Here is a 23,564-nt window from a genome sequence, read left to right as displayed (position 1 = left end):
GCAAACAGAGATCAGGTAAGGCTTACATAATTATTTTTCTTGCTAACTGGGTCATGATAAATGGAGTTTAACCCAATTATAGCTCCTCCTCACCACCACCACCATCGCCCACCGACCACCACACCACCACGTCACAACAGCAAAACAGCACTTCCTGTCCATTTCTAGGTGCACACCCCGCCCCTTTTGTAGTAGAGGGTGGGCAGGGCCAATCCTATTAGCAGAGGAACAGTATAACAGACCGTTACAAAAGTCCATATCAAGAGTCCATATAAGTCCGTGAAAGTGTCAATGTGATCAGGTATAAAAGACAAACCGCGTTAGGGCTCATTGAGGCTCGTACTCCACTTGTTCTCTGCTCATCAGCAGCAGCGGTGAAGCAAGTTTTTTCCCAGCAAAACTGCACTTCCTGTGCACTTCTAGATGAGACATATGGAAGCTTGCTATAGAGGAAAATATAACATGGCAAGGACGGCCATGATAAGAAAATGGAGGTCGGCTTGTGTAAAGATTCAATCCAGCTACCTCAGAAACAGACCAGGGGTGCAGAGTCAGGAGACTTTTGAGAATTAGCTTTGTGTGCAAAACGAAGAGGAGTCTATCTTGGCCTATGATCAAGGATGCTATGTCAAGGAATAATTGCAAATCACAAAGGGAGGCAGACGGATAAGCCATCGACGTGAGACATATTTCTCTTAGATTAAAGAAGAAGAAAAGATTTGCAAGAGCCAGGTATTGGACAATTAGCAATGGATAAGGCTCCTACAAAATGGAGTGAGCAAATCTCTAGAGGCTAAGAGGAGCAATGACACCCAGCATAATTGAATCGACTAGCAGTAAATAAGAGGTCGAAATGGACACATTTGCGATCTCTTCACACATGTGATTCAGAATTCGAAAACAAGGGCTAGTCATTAAGCTGTGGAAGAATATAGTGATGTGCTTACACTCCCTTGAATTTCCCAGAACAGAGAGCGAGCTACAAGGTCAACTACAGACAAGAAACTTTGGCTCATGGTCACACTGATCAGAGATGATGGGCTAATTGGGAAAGTGGGAAGTAATCTGACGTGACTCAAGCACCTGGGTTTCGTTTTGCTTACGTGCTCCTAGTCGAGCCGCAAGTCCAAGGTTGGGTGGGAATGCCAACCAATCAGTGGGTCTATGGGGCAACTTGCTATACAATGTTGCATAGACCGATCCGCTGCCATTTTGTACGCTATAATCAGTATTATACCTATTTGGAAGTAGTTTCAGGCGTGCCTTATAGGTAAGAGACAGCCAATGGTGTACTAACCCATATTTATTCTATACGTAAATATGTTCCCCTAAACCAATCTCTCCCGTCAATAGATTTTACAGTTTGCCACGTAGGATGACATCATAAATGATGCATATTGGGGTATAAACCCTCTGTGTAATCAAGTTTGTGTGTGAGTGTGCAAGCATCAGTCTGATGTCTGCCAGTTTGCCCTGCTTTATTAAATTGAGAATATAGTAGTACTTTGCCATATTCTTTGAGTCTGTCCAGTTATTTGGTCTGAGATTTTTATTGGTAATTCCATCTAGCACAAGACGCTTCAAGGTGCTAGAGCACATCTTCGTAAATCACGTTAATGTTTACAGCCAGGCCCAGTAGTTAGGATACAAACTCTGGCACTGCCAATGTTGATCTTTGAAATGTTGATCTTGATGATGGCCCCCAGTATAAGCAAATAGATTCTAGCCTTGCAGTTTGAGCCACATCGCACCTGGGATTGAGCCTGGTGCTTTGCCCGCATACAAGCTTGTGTCTGTCCAGTGATAAAAGGCAGAGGTGTACACTGTGACAGAGGCCGACCGCAACAAAAGGATTCCTAGTGAACTGTCAATGTCATTGATTCCGTTAGCATGTGATCATTTGCATAATCCAGCACTTAATCATGCACAATCTTGCGGGTGCGAGAGAGCACACTTCTACACAAGGGGGGACAGGCAGGGCAAGATGCAGGCACCACAGAGGCCTTCGATGAGTTGCTGCTGCCTGGAAATCTCATCAAAGAAGCAGTAGTATACCTTCGGATGGCAGTCTCCTGTGGAGCCTCTGAAACCGTACAGTGACTGCCGGTGGGGGGCTGGTGAGGAGCACAGTGACTTGCGCCAGGGCTCCAAAAGGTTGGAAAACTGTACCTGGCCTTTGCAAGTATCCTTGCCAGCAGCAGTGGTCGAAGTGAGCGGGAGCGGTCGGGAGCGGTGCTCCTCTACTTTTTTTAATTGCGTTTTACAGCTCCTATACTTTTATTTAAAAAAGAAACCGTTCCGGAATGGTTTCGTTTTAAAATAAAAGAGTAGGAAGACGTTGCAGCTTGCACTTTCAGTGCACTGCACTGAATGTTCCCCTACACAGCAGGTGAAAGTGTTTGGGGGTTTGTATTGTGTGTGGGAAGGGGCGTGATGATGGGTTTGTGTGGAACAGGGGCAGGCCAGCAGGGAACATAGCTCCACTACTTCTTTTCATACACTTCGACCACTGGCCAGCAGAGGTTGGAGTGGCGCGATTAGCCCAGTGACAAGCCATGTATGTGTGGCTCTGGGTGGACGATTGCAGCCCGGTGACTAGAGGGTGAGGGGTGCCCATATTTTCAGCGCTGCCGCTTGGTTGTTGCTTTGTTTACAGTTGCATGGGGGGTTTAGGGTGGAAGGAAGTGTATTGTTTTGGGAACAATGGTACAGGAAAAATCCTTCCTAGTGCAATACAAGTTCATGCTGGGAGACGGAGGGGTCTGATGGTACACTGACCTTGCCCTGTTTGTAAAGCCTTTGGGGTGTAGGGCACGTTTCTGGTTTTTCCCCCTGTTATCCCAAGTACTCCTCCGCTCTGCGAAATACGTGAACTGGGTAATGAGCAAACAACCACTGGCAGCACACACAACCTACCCCAATATGTCTGTCTCAGGGCTCGCCTTCTGCTTTTCCCAGAACTGCAGTAACCTCATAGCCCCTTTGCTTGTGTGTGCGTGTCTAAAGCTATAAATGTGACTGTTTCGAGGGATAGCCAGTGGAATGGGACCACAAATGAATGTCCGCTGTGGGGCATAGTCCACTTCCGATAATGCTGCTTTCTGTGATACCAAAGTCATACCAAAGTCACAGCAAACCCAGGATGAAAGAAACCGACAGGGTGGGAGTATATCATGTCCTATCATGTCCTCGGAGAGTCTGTGTCCTTCTTCCGACTTGCCACACAGCACGAATTACAATCAACAAAGCAGATGTCCTGTTTATCACAGAAACATGACTTACACTCACAACATCACCTGTCTTCAACGTGTTAATCTCAGAACATTACCCAATGCTCAGCATCACCATAACTCACTGATTATCCAAGGGGCGTGGCTACTGGCCATGTAGAGGGACGGAAGCTCCGGAGCTCCCAGAGATCCGCCAAAGATTCTATGAATACCTGCTTCCCAAACGCAGCATACCCATTGCAAAATTAGGTACATGCGTGGGAATACGAAGCGTTTGCAATCCATACAAAGAAACAGGAATCCGACTCCGGCCGAAGAAGCAGCATGGAATTCTAAAACAGACCGCTGACCAGACGGGCATCTTTAAAAATGGCCGCAGCACCGTGAGACAAAGGAGCGGCGGGCCGGCCACAAAGACGTGGCCGGAATCAGCCCAGCAAAGGAACACCACGGGCATAGCACCAGAGATGCGCTACATGGACACCAGAGAACCGGACCACCGCGTAAGCCTGATGGACTGATAAGCGAGGGGCAGCCTGCTATTGTTAACGAAACACTGTGCTGAGGCGGTAAGCGGGACACGCCGATGGGCAATCTGAAACGAAGCGGGGCCTCTGGACACCAAGATGCGCATCGGGGCTGGGCTCGCGAGGAACACAGAAGGCGCCTGGGGCAGCTGTGGGCTGAGGGGCTCGAGCACGAACCGCTGGAGTGTGAGAGCTGCCCATTCCGGGTGGCTCTGCACGCCAGCTGCAGAAGCAAAGAACGGTCTCAGAGGGACCCTGCCCGTGGCACACAACTGATGTTGAGCCTGAGAGGCGGAGCGCGCAGGCATAGCGCCCAGAGCCACGGCCTAGCGTCTGGCATGCTGCATGACCCACGGACCACTGCCACACTGCAGCAATCCGGGGGAGCAGCGAGGTAAAAGGAGTGAGAGCCTGTCCCCCCGCTGCACTAAGCCACTGCAGCCCCTGCAGGGACGGAAAAATGGGGAAAAGGAGGGGGAAAGGGGGAAAGAACATACAAAAAATTGATGAAAGGAGGAAATAAGGCGAACCCCACCGCGGAGATGCAGAAATAGGGCGCCCGACCCAGGGGAGGACAGCACAGCGGGTAACAAGCCTGCATATGACATAGAACACTTACAAGGCACACCTTTGAACGGACATTGGCTGTGGATGAGCGGAGGCCAGGCCACACAGCAACACACTGGGCCCAGGAAACAAGGGTGCCAAACGCGCTGCTAAAGGACCACACATGAAGCCATTATAGGGCGCAGAGACAAGCCTGGCCGAGGTACCTGAAGCTGCACTACAACCACGGACAACCCAGGAAGGTAGGGAGGCACCACCCCACTTCAGGGGGCAGGCAGGGAGTAGACCTCGCAGAGATACACCATGACACCCGCAGCACTGCCCCGAGATACTCCTGCAGGAGCCCTGCTGCACAAGAATGTAGCCAAGCATAATGAGAGGCGCAGGAAAGCGCAAAGCAAGCTGAGGCTGCCCCAGACGAGGAGTAGAAACAGGCCAAACTAACCCCGGTAGCTCCACAGTCAATTAGCCCAAAGGAGACTACAGCCTGGGATACAGACAATGGTGCTGGAACACCTGAAGGAGATAGCAAAAAGCCCACACACGTAAGGCTGTGTGCCTGATAGCAACAAAAGGCTGCACAATCAGGAGCAGGGGGTTCGCTCACTTGGCACTGCTAAAGACATGGCAACTAAGCTGAATAAAACAAAAGGGAAGCAATCTACGATGGAGGACTTCACAAAGACCCCGCAACCAACGTAAGGTGCTAGAAGCAAGGACAGAAGCGCCCAGCAGGACGTATCCCCAGCGCGAGGAGACTGGCAAATCCTGGAAACCATTGCAGACCTCTAAGCGGCGTGGGAAACGAAACTGGAAGCTGCCATAACCACACTGAAAGTGGCGCTGGAAACTAAAATGGGCACAGTACAAATAGATCTAAACCTCCTGAGACAAGATGTTAGGGCAATAGCGGACCACACAGGAGAACTAGAAAAAGAAACAGCGGCCAACACAGCGACCTGCGCCTCGCACGCTTCAGAGATCCACACGCTACGCCAGCAGGTGGGCAACCTAGAGAGCAGGGACAGTAAGAGAAGGCTATGGGAGGCGGACCATAGATACATGCTAATGTATCCGGCGAGACTGAAGGTGTTCCACAAGAACAGGACACGATTGTTTGACACTCCAGAGGCCAAAGGACGGGCACGCAGGAACAATATACGTATTGTGGGGCTCCCGGAGGGAGAAGAGGGATCAAACCCCACGGAGTACATTGAATCCATGTTGCGGCAAGAAATAGAAGGGGGAACTCTCACCCAGGGATTTGCAGTGGAAAGAGCGCATAGAGCCCTGGCAAGGAGGCCCCCCCGGGAGCCACCCCGAGACCCATCATAGCCAAAATACTAAATTACTGAGACAGGGAAAGGATCCTGGAATACTTTTGCAAAGGAGGCACGATCCGAAGGTCATCTGCCTCAATTACAGCATACCCTGACTATACACTCCAGGTGCAACGGCGTCGACTCAACTTCGGAACAGTAAAGAGAAGGCTATGGGAGGCGGACCATAGATACATGCTAATGTATCCGGCGAGACTGAAGGTGTTCCACAAGAACAGGACACTATTGTTTGACACTCCAGAGGAGGCATCGGAATGGCTGGATGCACAAAATTGCCCAGAAGGGAAGGATGGGCAGAAGGGAAGCAGTGCAGAGAAATGATGCAGAGACTTCGGAGAGCGAGGTGCTGTATAACATGTGCAAATGGGACTTGACTATAGCTGGGTTACACAACGGGAAGGCATGTGAAATGTGTCACACAAATGTGAGATACAGAGCACCCGATCTCACACCCCCTTAGATAGGTTAGTTGAGTTACCAGTAAAGCGGGAACCTCCTGCTGGGTTCCCGGTACCGGCCTAGCTGGACGGGACCAAATGCGGCATCGCCTGAGATCCAGGGATGGAGCTGGGCAAAAGTTGGGGTTGGAATGGGAGGGAGGAGGGGAGGAAGTTGGGGAGTTTGAAGTGATAGTTGTTAGGGAACGAGCAAGCACCCGCACGCCTCGGTCCATGATCCACGCTAAGTATTCTCGGGTTGAAGGATATGGAGGGAGGGACGGGGAAGGGGATCTGGAAGATAATGGGTGACCTCAGAATAATAACCTGGAATGTCAGGGGACTTAACACCTACCTGAAGAGAAATAAGGTGATGATGTACTTGAGAAGGCAAAAAGTAGACATAGCTCTGTTGCAGGAAACTCACCTCACCAAGGAGAAACAGGAGGTAATTAAGAAAAAGTGGAAAGGTACCACTATAGGAGCTACTTATTCAGCATACGCTATGGGGGTGATCATTTGGGTGGCACCACAGGTGCCTTTCCAGATATTACAGACCATGTTGGAACCGGATGGGAGGATGGTAGCGTCCCGGGGGCTTTTGGAGAACAGGGAACTAAGCATTATAAACACATATGCCCCTAACCAAGACACAGTGACCTACTATAAAACGTTATATAGAGAAATCGGCCCCCTCACAGGTGGAGCGATCATATGGGGAGGGGACTTCAACTGTATGCTAGACCCTAAACTAGATCATAAAAAAATAATAATATATAGATCTGATATGAAACTAGATAAACCCACCCCCGCAGCAAGAGCGCTACGAGCCCTATTAAGAGACTTTGGGCTAGAGGACATTTGGAGGTGACAACATCCGAAAGGTAGACACTACTCACACTATGCGGCCCCACATAATCTGTACACGAGGCTGGACTACGTGTTTGCCACCCCCGAAATAGTGGAGGAAGTGGTGGGCTCAGAATACAAAGCGAGAATATTATCAGACCACTCCCCTTTGGTCCTAGAGTGGCGACACCAGGCCCCTAGAATCAGAATTCCAACATGGAGGCTTAGGGCCGAGGCACTGAGGGACACCACATTCCGAGAGGATCTACGGGAAGAGATAATTAGCTATTTCGAGAATAATACTGGCAGCGTGAAATCAGAGGGAAGTCTGTGGGAGGCCTTTAAGGTGGTAATAAGGGGGGCGAGCATATCCAAATCCAAAGGGCTCCAGGGGGGTATAGAGCGAGAGCTGCAGGAGATAGACAAGAGACTGGAAACAATAATGAATAAAGAGGGCACCTCACAGGAGCAGGTAGAATGTGCGAGCCAGCTACAACTGGCTGGCGAGGAGCTCTGGGAGAGGCTAAGCAACATGAATTACAAGAAATATATCGAAAGACAACACGCTGGAGGCTGCTCACATGGCTATATAAAAACGAGGCACCAAGACCTGCAATTAGAAAGATAGTGGGAGGGGTGGGTCAAGTTTGGAATGCCCAGGAGATGGTGAACGAGAGATTCCTCAGATTTTATGAACACCTCTATGCAGATACGGGGGAGAATATGGAGAGAGACTCAGGAGATCTTAGAGGACATGGGATTGCCCAAATTAAGCGTAGAAGATAGAGAGAACTTATAAGCCCCAGTTACACTGGAGGAGCTAGAAGCAGTGGTGACGCATTTACCCATGTTCAAAGCCCCAGGCACGTACGGGCTCCCCAGTGAGTTTTATAAATCATACAGGCAAGAGATTCTTCCCCCGCTACTGGCAATGCTGACCGAGGCATATGAGAAAAGGAGACTGCCGGAATCTCTGAGAGAGGCGGTAATCATCTCACCCCTTAAACCAGACAAGCCTAGCGTAGACTGTGGGTTGTATAGACCACTATCCATGTTAAACCAAGACAGCAAAATCCTCACGTCAGTACTAGCGAATAGACTTAAACTGGTGATAAATAAACTAATACACCTGGACCAAACTGGGTAAGTCCCAGGCAGAAGCATATCTTATAACGACAGGAGGCTCCACCACATCATAGAGCAGACAGAGGGGGACACAAACGAAATAGCAGTAATCTCGCTAGACGCAGTGAAAGCCTTTGACTCGGTCAGATGGCCATGGCTGATGGTGGCTTTAAAAGAATATGGGATGGGACCTGGGTACCTGTGGCGGGTGAAAATGTTGTATAGCTCCCCCACAGCCAGGATAAAAACCAGAGCGTTAATCTCAGATAAATGGCAACTAAGCAGAGGCACGAGACAGGGCTGCCCTTGGTCTCCAATGCTGTACATCCTTGCATTAGAGCTGCTGGCAATTTATCTGAGACAGCAATACAGTGAGATAGGAGTGCGCACCAAAGGGGAACCGCTCTTGATATCACTGTATGCAGACGATATGCTCCTGTACCTGCGATACCCAGAGGAGAACCTGCAATACATCCTAGAAGTGATGGAGCGCTATGCGGCTCTCTCCGGGATAGCGGTCAACCCCAAAAAATCAAGCATGTTCCCCTTGGGTAGATACAAAGGCATACTACAGAAAAACCTACCCACCCTGCAGATAGCTTGGCAGACCAAAACGTTCAGATACCTGGGGATCAATATTGACCATACGGCAGCAGATGAGCATAAGTATAACAAAAAAGAAAGAAAAAAAACTCACTGATTATCCTGGCCTTTTACAACCTCCAAACGTCTCTTCCATGTGCGGCAGGAGAATGTATTGACATATTGCAAGGGAGACTGCCGAACTCCACTGTTCCCCTCAAACACAGACATCATGATCATATGGTTGGATTCTTAGCAATCCTCACTACTGTTGAGGTACTGTTGAGGTATAAACCCCACTGCCATGAACTTCAGGGTTTATAGACAACCCCAAATGACCCATAGGTAAATGGAAAAGGAATGCAGCAATAATGTGTGTGCATATTTGATCATAACTGCCACTACAGTCAAAACCGACCTGCAACTTATTTGTACTCGCTCAGCTGTGTAACTGCGCATAGATGACAGGTTTCTTGTATGCGCCCAAGTAGACATACACATTCTAGCAATGTCTAAAGTGTATTAAATTAGACAGTGGGGATAGAGTTAACAAAATATATCATTGCATTGTAGTACAGGCTGTCAGGTGGTTTGGAGCTCTAATCCTTATCTTGTGATTGCCACATTATTACCTAATATGAATGCCTTGGACTTCCTTCATTCTCTAGATTTCTACCTGCACTTGAAACATTCCCACCTGTCACCCTTGGCCAGACTTCAGTTCTGCATCAGGTGGTCTTGGCCATCTGGAGGTTAAGGCCTTTCCGCCTTCTGAAAGGGTCTGCAATATCTTCCAGGCAGTGTCTGTTGTTCTTCCAGTCTTGGATCATTACTTCTCAGTCATATGGCCTTATGCGTTTTCCAGGTCTGCGACACAGGGTTGAGGATTCGGTCCCTTTAGTGGGGCCAGCGGCTACAGTGGTCTCCGTTTTGGCAGGACTTTTATGATCTGGTTAATGTTCTGGTGTGGGTGCTGTGCGATTGCTTTCAGGGTAGTTCACCATCCAGCCTTCTGCAGAAAGAGGCATTCTATTCCCTTGTAGCCGCAGACTATTTGGTGACTGATGCTGCCGGGTTCAGTGGGCATGCCTATCTGTCTGATCTTTTGGCAAGCAGCCATTAGGAGGACAATGCGAAGATTCTTCACATCAGTCTGCAAAAATGTAAGTTCTTCCAAATCGTCTTGCCAGTCTTTCAGGTCATTCAAAGGAATTCCCTGCAGATCCTGCCAGACGTCACCAAGTTACACATTACCTCCACAAATGGGGGTGGGAGTGCGTGTTCCCTTTTATTGTACAGGTAGGCCATGTCAGTTTGATTCTCGGCGATGAGAGAGCTGTCACATTTTTGGTGTGCCATCTGAGAACATATTTGTGGATATGCTGATCAGACTGAAGTCACCCTCCCTTGAGTGGACACTGAAGCAGGAGCTTGGCCATTTCCCTCATACCAGATCTTCAGGTGTTCTGTTCTGTTGTTCCAGGGTACTTTTCCTGTGGAGGGGGCTCTCTGGGTGAAGCCTGGTTTGTACATTGGCATTTCATAGTTGTGCCCGCTTTGCCAGTGGTCCCTGTGATTCCTCCCTCAATAGGTAAATTGCATAGGAAACTCAGTATGAATTTTGATCCATCATTGACTAGAAGCTTTTGTTGAAATCCCTGATTAGACTTTTAGTGAGAAATCTGTTCTTCACATAATACAAATGGATTACAAGCTACGTCCTCTTGACTCGTGTGGCTGCTCAACAGATATAATTTTGCAGATTAGGCTCTGGAAGTTCGGTCTTTCTGGACATGCCAAATACATGCTTAGTCCACTGTGCCAAAGCGCAGAATGCAGATGCTTTCCTAATCCCAGATCAGAAGAATATGTGTGTAATATTTTATCCAAAGAAAGGCTAAGTTAAATGAATTTTGGAAAGTGTGGGATGTTTTTAATGAATTGTATGGATGATGCTATAGGACATTTTATTTTATTTTTTTTCCTTCTTCCTTCATGTATGATATTGCATATAGGTTATGTAACTATAATCGTATGTTGTCCTATTATTTAAAATTGAAATAAAATGTTCAAACAGAATAATATTTGTGTTTCAAGATTTTTCCCACTTCTTCACAATTGTAAGGGTGCAGAAGGAAGAGACTGACACACAGGTGCCATAGTGATTGCTATAGACTTTTATTAACAAAAGAAATAAAAAGAAAATCTAACTGTCCCTATCTCTAAGAGGGGTTGCCCTGCCTTAACTTAAATACTAACAGAGTTGTCAGGATATACTTGTAACTTAATAAGCCCACGTCCTGTGTCAAAAGTCCCTATCTCTGACTGTTACACTTATAACTAAACTAAAGGTTGCACTAATGTTCTTGAATTACTCCCTTCTCCTGGACTGGGTATCACAGTTATCGGTTGTGATTTGCCTTGTAAGTTCTTTACCAGGGGTACTGACTTCCTTCCCCTGTTCACCCCTGTTCACAATCTTTGAGTCCCTTCCCCTGGATCATGGTTCGATCCTTCTTGCAGGTTCAACCACTAGGAGAATGGCTCCCTTCTGGTGTCTGCTTTCACTGTTTTTCCACACAGACAGCCATTGGGAATAACTCCCTTCCTATGGCCTCTCTTTCACTTGGTTTCACAGTTCAACAACACCAGGGGGGATGGCTCCTTTCCCCTGGCCTTTGTTTCACTTGGTTTTGCAGTTCAACAACACCAGGGGGAATGACTCCCTTACCCTGGTCTTTCTTTCACTTTGAGGGTCCAGACTCAGGCTTCCCCGTCTCTCAGCTTGGGCAGACTTGGTTTACTCTCCTGCCAAGTACTGCCACGAACAAGAGGGTCTTACTCTCTTGCTTTCTTTTGTCGGGAGTCCCAGACCCCTCTCTGGACTGCTTTCTTCTTTGAACTTTGGGTCCCAGACACCTCTCCGGTGACTAATGGGTTTCTCACTCCCACTGTGCCGAGGGAGATTCCCTCTGAGGCTTCCCACTTTCTGTTGTTGGTCCCTTGGGATTGTGAAGGAGTTTGGTCCCACTGTCCCTGCTGACCCACCCATGCTTCCTGTTACCTTCTGGGCCTTCATGCACAGTGGTGGCTCTTCCTGGGACTGGGGCCCGGCCACCTGCACTGCGTCAGCGACCATCTGCCTCTTCTGCTTCACTTCAGTGGCTCTGCAGATGCTGGCGCGATTGCATGGTCCACCTCCCCTTGGAGGTCCTGCCACTGGGTCACCATGGTGTGTCTGGGCTCGCTGTTCGTGGAGCTCCCAGGAACGCCTCTTGCTTCCTGCTCGCATCTCCGGTTGTCGGGTTTCCACTCGTTGGAATCTCCCACATCTGACAACTTCTTCGCTTGTTGCTCTGGGACTGGATCGGCCATTTCTGTAGTCCTTCTTTGCTTTTTATGTAAAAAACTGTTTGGTAATCACTAGAACGCTCACCCTTAATTCTTGCCGCATTCTTCATGGTGCTTCACCTCCTCTTCGTCTCAGTACTAGTACTACCAGCCTCCATTGGGTAGCCTCTACTCTTCTTTGTCTCAATAGTTATATATTTTGCCCTACACATGTACATGGGGTGACTCGGTATGGTATTGGGGTGTACAATACGTGTAGGGTTAGAAGGGTTAATTGGGAGAGGATCAACCCACGTTCTCCCTAGATGTTCATCCCTATCCCCAGAGGGAGGTAATCCAACTGTGTTCCACCCCCACGGTGACTAACGGGTAGCAGCCTTACCACCCTGGCCTAATGGGAAGGGGCTCCGCTCCCCCTTGGGGAGAAGTGACAAAATCTAGAGATTCATCACACAATGTAACAATGTTTGTTATTCTTACCCAATGTAATTGTACTCAGAACATTGGATTGAATCTGTTTTGAGACATGCATTGCATTTAAACATGCTTGTGTGAATATGAAATACCTTTTTGTTGTTGCAGCCACATGCTTTAAAAGAAAAACAAGCCCTGTACAAAGTGATTGCTAGATCTGCCCATTAAACCTCCTCTCAAGGTCTGAATTATGACCCTCAATACAAATAGGATAACGATTCTCTGTCAAGTGCGTCAAACTGTGCAGAGATTTCAGAGGCCAAATCGTACCAACACACAGACCAGCCACGAAACTCTTGATACAAAAGTCCAGAAAGCTTACATTGTACTATTTACAGTTCCTGTTACTCTAAACATGATACCACCCATCAGCCATCTTCATACACTCAAGCCCAGAGCCCCAAATGGCACTTTCAGAACAATCACACAACAAGCATTCACAAGATTCTCCTCAGCTGCCACTCAGAGACATGCACCAACACTCAATCAGCATTCATAGATGGGCAGCTGGACAAGAGACATTCAACCATATACCTACAAACTCCTTTCCCAAATCAATTAGTCAAGAAACACATCCTTCTGAGGTATTGGTCTGGAATTAAAATCCACTTGTCCGCTAACTTGGTCTAGCAACCCCTTTGGTTTACCACACTCCTTTAGAGCAGTGATTAGAGATTACAAGATAGCTCAGGCAGTTAAGCATTTGCTTCAGTTATCTATGTTCATAGCCGCCTGCAATATACATCTAAATTCTTTTAAATAACTTCCTTATTTCAGTATAGTATTGGCATTGCTAGTCACCTGTAATGAGCAAATGACATCACTACTGTATCTGTACTAACTTATTGCTGTTGAGTTGGGATATCACAAGGCCAGCTGCTTGAGCCAGCACACAACAGAATGCCAGCTGCCACAGGAGCACTTAATTAAATCCGTGACTAGTTTTTCAGATGTCTTTCTTGTAAAATGTGTTTGTGATACTTTACAGCCATGAATTGATAAGGAACTCCTTGTTCTAATATGTTTATTTTGTGCACCTGTGTCATTTAGCACAGGAGGGCATAACTATCTGGATGTTATTGCTTATTTTAAACCACAGAGTGCCTTTAAATGTTTTTTGCCGCACTTTACAAGCTGCATATTAGTGTGTTTTCATCTGTACAGACTATACATTGATGATATTTATCAACAACTGGAAGATTTCTTGTATTAGGGCAGGCAAGAGGCGAAGTATAAGGGGATGACTTTGCAGTCATGTATTATTAGGAATAAAATACCCCCTACCTTATGTAAAATTGCATTGGAAGTCATCTTGGAGTTACTCTATTTGGTCACAAAACACGTCTGTGACTTCCAATAGCCCTATAATGTTTTATAGGTGGTAATTTGCAATAGCCTTATAATGTATTGTAGGGGGGGGTTTGTCCCTTGTATTTTTTATGTAGTACATGCAATGCAAATGCAGTTCTCCTCGCTACATGAACACTATCATGAAAGAAGTTGTTCAAACCAAGGTACGGCTGGCATTTTCTGTTCCAAACTTGTATTGATTCTTAGATGATGGTTGTGACGCAACTGTTCTGTTTATTGTTTCTTTTAATAATGCCTTGGACCTTATTTCACACATGCTACTGTGAAACCTTCCAAAAGACCAGTCTGTGTCTCATATAGCTCGAATCTATAAGCAAGAACATGGCACGGCATGAATGCTGTCATAGTATTTAATGGCAAAGGGGGTTTTATTAGGGCAGCTTCAGGTTGAGGGTGGTGTAAATGTGGTAATCTCCTATTGACCCCATTGCTTTATGTTGGATGGTTTTATTGAGGTGTTCTTATGTTGTTTGATCCTACCAAGCACTTGGTGGGATGGCATTAAAGGAATGGTGCGGTCAGAAATATTATTGTCCCTATGGTTCGGCCATGTGTTTTTAACCACACGTTGATCGATCGTACAAACATTTCCTATGCACCTTACCAGAGTTTTTATCTTTTGAACACAAGCGAAAACAGGCAGCAGGGCACGGCCATCTTGTGATAACCTTATCACTTGCTGCATCGCCCTGGGTGAACTGCCTTTGCGGCACTAAATCATATCCCTCTCCCCTGAGCCTGACAACACTAGACGTGTACCGCCCATTTCACAATGCCAAAGCACGTCTCGTGTCAACATTCTCAGCGCTCCAGGTAATGACGTGTCGCCATGGTAATGGCAGGACGCCTCTTTCCTCAATAAGTATAAACAGACCGTTTCACAACACACAACAGCAGATTTTCTTTTCCATTCCTCTCACTGTATTTCTTCTGTGCTCTGGTCAGCTACCTTCGTTGCTTGTAGCCCGTGTTAACAGATACCAGTACCATTGCCATTAGATGGATGAGTGTGTCATTATTTTGGTGAGAGCGTATGTGCTTGGTGTATTAGATGCTTGTGTAATTTGCATAACTTCAAGTTCTTCTGCAGGTTGTTTGTAATGATACTCTAGTGCAGTCTACCAATGTTGCTGGCTCTTTTGTCTGATGTCTGGGTCTCAAAGTGAGAGTTGCAGAGTGTGTGTGGTTGTGATGAAGTGGTTTGCGCATAAGCCTCACATTCATTATTCGGCTATCCTAAGGAGCTAACAGGTGGGCAGCACTCATAGGTCCTCCGCATACGAAGATTCTGAATTAGTCACTGGCTGGCATTCTAACTCAGAGGGAGACAATAATCATTTGGGTGCTTGTTTTACTCAGGATTATACATTCATCATATTGTAGAGGTGGGAACCTGAAGCAGACATGAATGTCTATGGTGTAATAGTGTAACATATGCTACTGCATGTATAAATGTCTTCCTGTCATTGCACATTAAACTTCACTTTTGACCTCATTGTTGTTCCCTGATATTTAGCACTGGAGAGATCCTGGCTCACACCCTAAAGGCCTTCATGGAGCTGATGGAACATGGCTTTGTTTCTTGGGAGACTTTGAGTCCAGATTTTATCAAAAAGGTAAAAGACTCTATGAAAAGAATTCTTGTTGTGAGCTTACTGTGGACGGGGAAGACAAAGCCATGGATGGGGACAACATTTCACAAAAGAGTAACTCCTGAGTCATACCTGACCTTGGGTATCAAAGATAGGCATGGGGGTATGGAATGTTGAGGGTAACTGGAAATATACATATAGGTACATCACTAACATCATAGATATGTTTGGCTGGTAGCAATTGTAACAGTTTGCAGTCAGATTTCATGGCAGTCTGGCAAGCTCTGGCCAATAAATAGATTTTTTTGAATTTTTGTAAGCAGTTAAAAGCACAAGTTTATCATTTGCATGCCGTTTATATTGACAATGGTAAAGGGAAATGTTTACCACCAACCTACTTTAGAATTATGCCGACTGGAGATAAGCATAAGGTGAAAGCTTGAGACCACTCTTTTCCATTCGGAATGACTTGATGGGCAACATGTGGAGACATCTCTTGGACAAGGCTGTGCCTAAAACTCCAGATTCTAGGTCCAGAAGTAGAGACATAGATTAGGTGCTATGTCATTTTAGACATTCAGACAGATGGTTTTTGGGTATATCCAAAGCAATTGTGAAAGATAGGATATGGTGCTGGTGATTCTGCAGCCTGCAAGCTAGGCCATATAACACTTTGAGAGAAAACACTGGGAGAGCAGTCTACAAATGTAATGTTGAAATAATAGAAAAATAAATGTCTTTTTCCCATCATAGTTTATGGCTTCCACAATCACCACAAAATACATTCAGGTTGTCGCATGTCGTGTTTGAATGACCCCCGGCTAGGTAGGAACTTTGCCCCCCGCTCTATGTGACGACAGAGCTTTCGGTCACTGGACTGTGGGAGGGGTCAGTAAATCGAGGGGGACAACTGTTTGCAGTTTTCTCAGTATTTTGACAGTATTTGACATTTTATTTTAAACAAAAAATGCAAAGAAAACCTAAACAAGCCTACTCTATCAGGGACTTCCCTACCTAGTCTAGCATCTAAGGGAAAATCTCCTAGCATACACAAAACTGGCCCTCACACTCAACAACAAAACCGTCAAAACAAAGCATAAACAACATAAAGAAAAGATTACCAAATAACCAGTGTGTTGAATAACTTCTACTTATCCTGGGTGGATCTTGTTTCCCAGGAATGTCCAAAGTCAATTTCTCCCAAAGAAAAGTAAAGTCTTAAATCAGTTCTTGAAAAGTTCCAAAGTAACAAAAGTTCACCCAAACAAAAATCAACTGGTAACCGTTTCTTCTTCGTTTGTTGAAAAGTTCCCCTTCCAGTCTCCACAAAGAAAACAGCACCAATGGTAGTCCTGGATAACCTCCTTCCAGGATAGAATTGACAAAGTTCTAAACAAAAGTACCACTTCTGCTTCAACAACTTCTGCAGCCTCTTTAATATAACTTGACAGGATGCTCCTTCTAAGGGTGTTCTTCGACCTCTACAGGTAGGCAAGGCACTCTTCTTTCCTAAGCCACAAGAAAGGGCAGCCTCTTTGCCTCTTCTGTCTGTCTTTCAGCTACTACTAGAATCTGTCTTAGCTTCTAAACTGTTTCTCTCTCTCTCTAAACTTTAACAGTCTCAGCTTCACAGATTGTGGATCAGTTCTTTTAACAATCACCCAGCTCCTTTCCCCAGCTTTATGCACACCTTCCTGTTTCCAGTAGTTACCCCAAAGCTAAATTGCCACTCTTCCAGCCTTAGATAACCTTGTCACCCTTGTATCAGATCACTCTGGATTCATAACAGCTTCAACAACTTCAAAACATCAGTGTTTAGGTATTAATCGGTCTGTTTTTACCTTAGAAAGGATCGGTCTACTGGCTTGGGTAATGCGTGTTCTTCTCCTGGCTTCATCAACTTCTACAACTACAAAGTATTTGTTCTGAATGTTACAGGAGTCCGGTTTCAATAGAGAAACAAAATTAGGTACATTCTTTGAAGATGAATTTCAACTTAAAGACTTTCCTGTTCCCTTTTATTCATATAGAGTTCAGCTTCAATGTAGATCGGGAATGACAATTACTTGCACGCAACCTTTGTTTGTTGCATGTTTGCTTGTAACAATTTAGGAAAGTGAACTGCTACCTCTCGAGTGATTACTGTCAACATTCTCCCTCTTAATAGGAGACACGCGACCACTCCGGTAATGGTTTTATTACAACAATGGAAATAAAATGGCTTTCCTTCCACTTGAGTATTTTAAACTGTGTTAAATACGCGCAGGATACAATTCCTTCATTGTGAAGACTTACCACGGCAACAAACAACTTTTACTGGCCCCCACTTCCATTGCAAGTGTTAATTTAGCTGGTTCAGTTACCGGCAAGGCATTTCTTGTTAATTGGAGTGCAGAGCTTCACTCACCGGCTACAAAGTCCCAGCGCTTGTGGGCTGCGCCCACTTCTCGACTTTATTTCTGCTATTACTGCTTCAGGCACTCTTGAGACACGCACCCCTCTGGAGTACAGTTGTCTCTGCTTGTGTGAATATGAAATACCTTTTTGTTGTTGCAGCCACATGCTTTAAAAGAAAAACAAGCCCTGTACAAAGTGATTGCTAGATCTTCCCATTAAACCTCCTCTCAAGGTCTAAATTATGACCCTCAATACAAATAGGATAAAAATTCTCTGTCAAGTGCGTCAAACTATGCAGAGATTTCAGAGGTCAAATCCTACCAACACACAGTCCAGCCACGAGCCTCTTGAAAGTCATCAACCTCAGAAAGTCTCTTTCTCTCCTGCTTCCCTCAGCTTGCTTCTGCACAAAGGGCTCGGGTAGTTGCACGACCTCAGCTCTACATTCACAGCAATTAGACGCACCTGGAAAGACTGTTAACTTCTCCCAGTCTCTTCCAATGCAGCCACAGCCAAATAGGTTTGTGAGCACAAGACCAACTCAGAACCTGCAGGTGAAATCTGCTCTTCCCTTGCTCCGGCGTCCATTAAGTGGTCAAGCTTCCTCTTGAACTGCCAGCCTTGTGCTTTGCTTCTTTTTCTGCTACTACTGCTGACCTTCCAGGTCCTGCTCCAACTTCATTCTACTGCTTCTTCCTGCTGCAGCCTTTTATGCCTCTCAGGTGGGGCAATTGGCTTCAGGTGCAGGCCCTTAGTGTTAATTGCCTGACCCTGGCAAAGGCTATTGGGCCTGCTTGCCTGTCCTTTACAGAATTCTGGGACATGTAGTCCATTATAGTGAAAAGCAGCTACATAGTAAGGGGGATTTAGTAGTAGTGTCACAAACACATAATGAGTAGTTTGTTTTTGAGTTAACATTCATTCATTCATTCATTCATTCATTTATGCAGCCATTTAACATAGCAAAGAGCTAAGCAGCTTGATCATATTATACATGCAAACATGCTTACATATGAGTAGGCCAGCACATTTATCCTACATGCATGCATATCATTATAATGAGTAGGCAGTAGGATCAAACCCACTTCATTTTCTATTTAGAGGAATAGAAAGCATCTTGCTTGGAAAGTTAAAACAAAAACTCTGTGACGTTGAAGCCTTGAGATGAGAGCAGTTAGGGCATGAATTCATCCAGAAGCTGTGGCTTTAAGCCGACACTTGATAATTCGGCAGAAAGCTGAGTGGTGGTGCCCGATATTGTTTCCCATTAACAATATTTTTAAATAAATTAGGTTTTCCCACATCCTTTCTACTTTTAATAGTGTTTTTTTCTCTTGATGTTTTTAGAAAAGGGATTATAGGGTGTAACCTTATTAGAGACAGATGCAATAGAAAAGGTCACACTTCTGTCATTCTTTTTGGTATACCTTTGGTTTTGGGGAGAATATGTAATTTTAGGGGTACAAAAGACCTGTCCTTTGCATACAACCCTTTGTTGGGTTACACCTTATGAGTTTACCCATCCATCCTTAGTAGAAAGGTTGATATATATCAAAATGACAATAAGCCAGTTCCTCCTTTAACCCAGTGGCAAGAGTATCCCTCGCCAAGGAAAAATACAGCATCTCACCCTGTGAAATCTCCCCACTTCCCTGGGATTTATCTCCACCCAGGTGATCCTTATGGAGTACACCACCCCTAGTATTGGGATCAGGAAGTGTCTGCCCTATCCTGGCCACCTGGGAGGAGAATTAAAGGCATGGTTTTTGGTGGGGGATCTGCCAGATTCTCCACAACTGACTAAAAAAACGATGTCTCCTCTGGCCAATCCAGAGCTGATCGATGCTCTTGCTACAATGATAAGATTTATGATATGTGGGCTTCAAGTGTGCTTCCCTTCTCCTCCCTCACATTGTTGGCATTTTACAACCTTCAAAACCTGACATCTTACACACAGGTTCTGCAACCATTCCGTGTCAAGTCGTGTGACGTTTCCTAATGCACACATAGGAATAGAGAGATTGAAAACAGAAAGACTTCTGAGAGAGGCAAAATGGAACATATAATGCAGTGCTGTTCATAATAAGCTTTTGACTGTACTAACTAAATACCAGAGTCAAAAATTACCAACATTGTTTATAAAATGAGTATTTTGTTTACAATCACAGTCCTTTCTTGCTAAATCAACACATTGTTCAAACAAATTTGCCATTTTCAACATCCCTCAGCTCTTCTCACTAATTCAACATAAGGGTCAAACACATTTGCTTGGCATGTAACAAGTCACTTCTCTTTAACTGAATCAATACTGTCATCTGACCACTTTTCTAAAATTTAAATACATTTTCATTATTTCATACATAACAGTTCTAGCAAAAGGTAAAAGAAAAAAAGTTCACTGTTTCATTTTACAATAGCTCAGCAATTAAGAGTGTTCAACTGTAACATTTGTATGGGTTAACATTAATTACATCTTTGAATAAACAATGTATTACCCATTCCCTTGGTTAGGTTTGTTAGGTCTGTCAGGTTTGCCAGAGGCTGTGACTCCCTTCCAAACTTGGTAAAGTGCAATGTGTACTGATTTGTTTCCTGTATTTAGGCAGTATAACCAAACACTGTCACCTTTGATATCATCGTATCTTGTGGCAAAGGGCCCAAGAAGAGTCATGTATAAATTGCCAAATTCTCTGCATTTGGTCAGAACATGTCAGGCAGACTCGGGTTTATCCTGAACTTGGCAGTGTCAGCAAATCCTGGCTTCTTTTGGAATGAAACGTTCTGGGACAATTATTGCCAGAACTGGGAGTTTGTTGATTCGCAAAAGTAGTAGGAATTTGCAGATCATTGGGCTAGGACACAATTTCAAGTAGGGCTGATGCGCCCTATACATATGTGACAAATAAGGCAACACCTCACCATAACTCTTTAGAGTACTCAGATGGTTAGAGTTGGAGCACCAGTCCCACATTTCTAGTTCAGTGCTAAACGTGTCTCTCTGGACATGGTAGCTCTCCTCCCAGTTAGGTGTCCAATCCACGATTTTAAAGGTTTCCTCAGCCAGTGAAGTAAGGTTATTGTTTCCTGTCTTGCACTTTGTCTTACCAAGTAAGCTCAAGAGTGGGCAAACTGGGGCTAGTTTGGCCTTTAGGTACAGCAAACATCATCTTTTTTCGACTTGTGCTGCTAAGGATGTCAGTCTGAATTCCAATCTTATTATTGCGATTGCAACACTCGGGCCCACTCCTAGTACCCTCCACCAAGTTTTCCCTCCACAGCCTTCAACCAAGACAAATCTTTTATACCTAAAGCCTCTAGGCCATATAGTACTGCAGCACAAAAGCTTTGGTTATAAAGGGACAGTATGCCAAGCAAGCATCTTGCAATGACTGGGGTCAGGGCAATTGCTTTACGCTTCTTCTCTACAATCATTACTCCGTAGTCGCATTCTGTCATTAATAATGAATAAGTCCCAAGTATTTGTACTGTGTTACCCTTTCTATACCTGCACCTTCTACCACCAGATTTGGCACAACCATATTTTTGGGAGCGGAATGCATATACTTGGTTTTTTCAAAGTTTATCGTGAGACCATTTTCTGCTACATACTTGCACAAAGCAGTTGGGTTGGTTTCAGTCCCGAGTAAGTGTGGTCACGCAGAATAAGGTCATCTGCGTACAGGAGGCTCTTTATCGGGACTCCACCAATGTTAGGTGGATGGTTAGCCACCTCGCTCAAGTGTAATGGTAGATCTGCCAGATACATATTGAACAGAATAGGGGCCAGAGCACATCCCTGTTTTACTCCCCTCTTCGTTTGGATGGGCAGGTCATTGTTCCCCCACTGTCCAACCTGTCTTGTACAACTGTGTCCTTGTGTAGGTTCCGTACAGCATGTAACAGGTCAGCTGGTCACCCATATGTCTCGTTTTTTCCATAATCGATACCAGTCATCTGTAGAAGGCCGACCTGAAATCGATCGTGGCCATATACAGTTAGGGGTTACCCTTAGTTTTGGTGTCCTTGGTTAACCTGTCGATAGGCCAATGACAGTGTGCCGTCCCAGAGCCTGCCCTAAAGCCCATCTGAAAGTCATCTAGTATCTTGGCACTGTAAGCCCACTTCGTTAGGCCATCAAGAATTAGGGATTCAAATATCCTCCCGGATACGTCTAGCATAACGAGACACCTAAAATTGTTAGGTGATGATCGATTACCCTTTTTGTAGATGGGCACCAAGACCGAGTTTCTACATGAGCTCGGGACCCTACCCTCTTACAAACTTTATTAAAGAGAACAAGTAGAACCCTTGATCAATGTTCTGGGGATTTCCTCAGCACTGCATTTGATAAACCATTTGGGGCTGGATCTCTAGAATCTTAAGTTTTCGTATTTTTGTTGCAATGTCCTCCAGGCTGAAGTTTAATTAAAAACGTATCTTGATATTAGGGCATATTGCCCCAGTGCTCTTCTCGATTGTAAATGTTTTGCTTATGTATTCAACCCAAGCGTGCTCGCTAATACCAGATTTAACTAAGGGAGCTTTCGCTGTGTTAAATTTAGACAATGGGCTCCACACCTTTTTGGTATCACTAGATGTTATTTCTTTGCATGACATAGCATGTCAATTCAAACTCAAAAGCTTTAGAAAGTACTCCTTGTGAGCAGGTTTCGACTCCCTTCCCCTGGATTGATGCAGGAATACCTTTAGTAACGTTCAGATTCAAAAAGGTTCTGAGAAATAACAAAGTTCCATTCAAAGTAGCACAAAAGTTCTTTTCCTTCAATATATTCTTTCGATTAGCAATGTGAATATCGTTCTTCATCAGGTTTGTTCATAAATCAAAACAACTGTTAGTTTTCCACAGTCTCTTGCTTGGCAAAACAAGTATTATCCTCAAAACTCCATAATTCAGGGCAATTGTTCTTTTCTCAAAGACTTCTTCAAAGGAAATACCTTCTGCAATACAACAGTACATCAAGACCAGATGATGGAGTCAACACTTCTTTTCCAGCACACCTTTTTACCACAACCCACAGTACTTAAAATCATCTTCTTCTTTCCTGGTATACTCGCCTGGTAGGACTAACTACTATTGGTCCCTTTCCTGGTTGACTCACCTGCCAGGATAAAACTCCTACTACTACAATTGTACTCTGTGGTAATGCTTACTCTAAAACTCTCCACACCTGGATTCTGAGCGAGGAGGTTTGAACTACAGCGTCTTCTCTTCACAGGGCCTTATCACAAGATGGGCGGAGCGGTAAAAATGCAGCAGTAATGCTATTATCGCTGCATTACCGCTCCGCCAACTATGAGTTGGGTGGAAAGTTGAGGATTCACCTCCAGCTCTGAGCTGGGGGTAAATCTGTGGACTTTCCGCCCATTTTCGGTGCAATTACCTCAGCGCTAGTAGCACTGTGGGTAATTGTACCGAAAATGCCCTTGTGGGTCTAATTGACCCAATATAAATGGGGATTTACCGTCCCACAGCAACTTGGGATCCAGCGCTAATAGCACCGGGCCAAGTTGCGGTAATGCTAATGGTGTTGGGCGATATCCTGGACGATTTACCGCCGGGACCGCACTTGTGATGAGGCCCATAGTCCCTTGACTTTCAACAAAGTGAGTTGCAGCTCTTCCCAATTTGGTATTCCATAAAAGGGAAGTTTCTTCCTTGTTGTCTCTGTAATATTCTTTGATTGCCTTTTGACTTTCGGCA

The 23,564-nt window shown here is 45.2% G+C and overlaps 1 protein-coding gene across 3 annotated transcripts in view; it reads left to right on the top strand.

Moving 5' to 3' along the window:
• The window catches only part of ELMO3 (engulfment and cell motility 3), a 593,731-nt gene that overhangs the window by 327,401 nt on the left and 242,766 nt on the right, over positions 1 to 23,564 (top strand). For all 3 annotated transcript variants that reach the window (XM_069653870.1, XM_069653880.1, XM_069653889.1), the window contains one exon: positions 15,370 to 15,469. In XM_069653870.1, coding sequence (XP_069509971.1) covers positions 15,370 to 15,469 — 100 coding nt within the window. The remainder of the gene's footprint in view (positions 1 to 15,369; positions 15,470 to 23,564) is intronic.

The sequence above is a fragment of the Ambystoma mexicanum genome, chromosome 1p, assembly GCF_040938575.1.
Source record: "Ambystoma mexicanum isolate Mex_15411 chromosome 1p, UKY_AmexF1_1, whole genome shotgun sequence".
In the NCBI taxonomy this organism is placed as follows: Eukaryota; Metazoa; Chordata; class Amphibia; order Caudata; family Ambystomatidae; genus Ambystoma; species Ambystoma mexicanum.
Note: the sequence above shows the minus strand (reverse complement) of the source record. Positions and strands in the feature narration are given on the sequence as shown.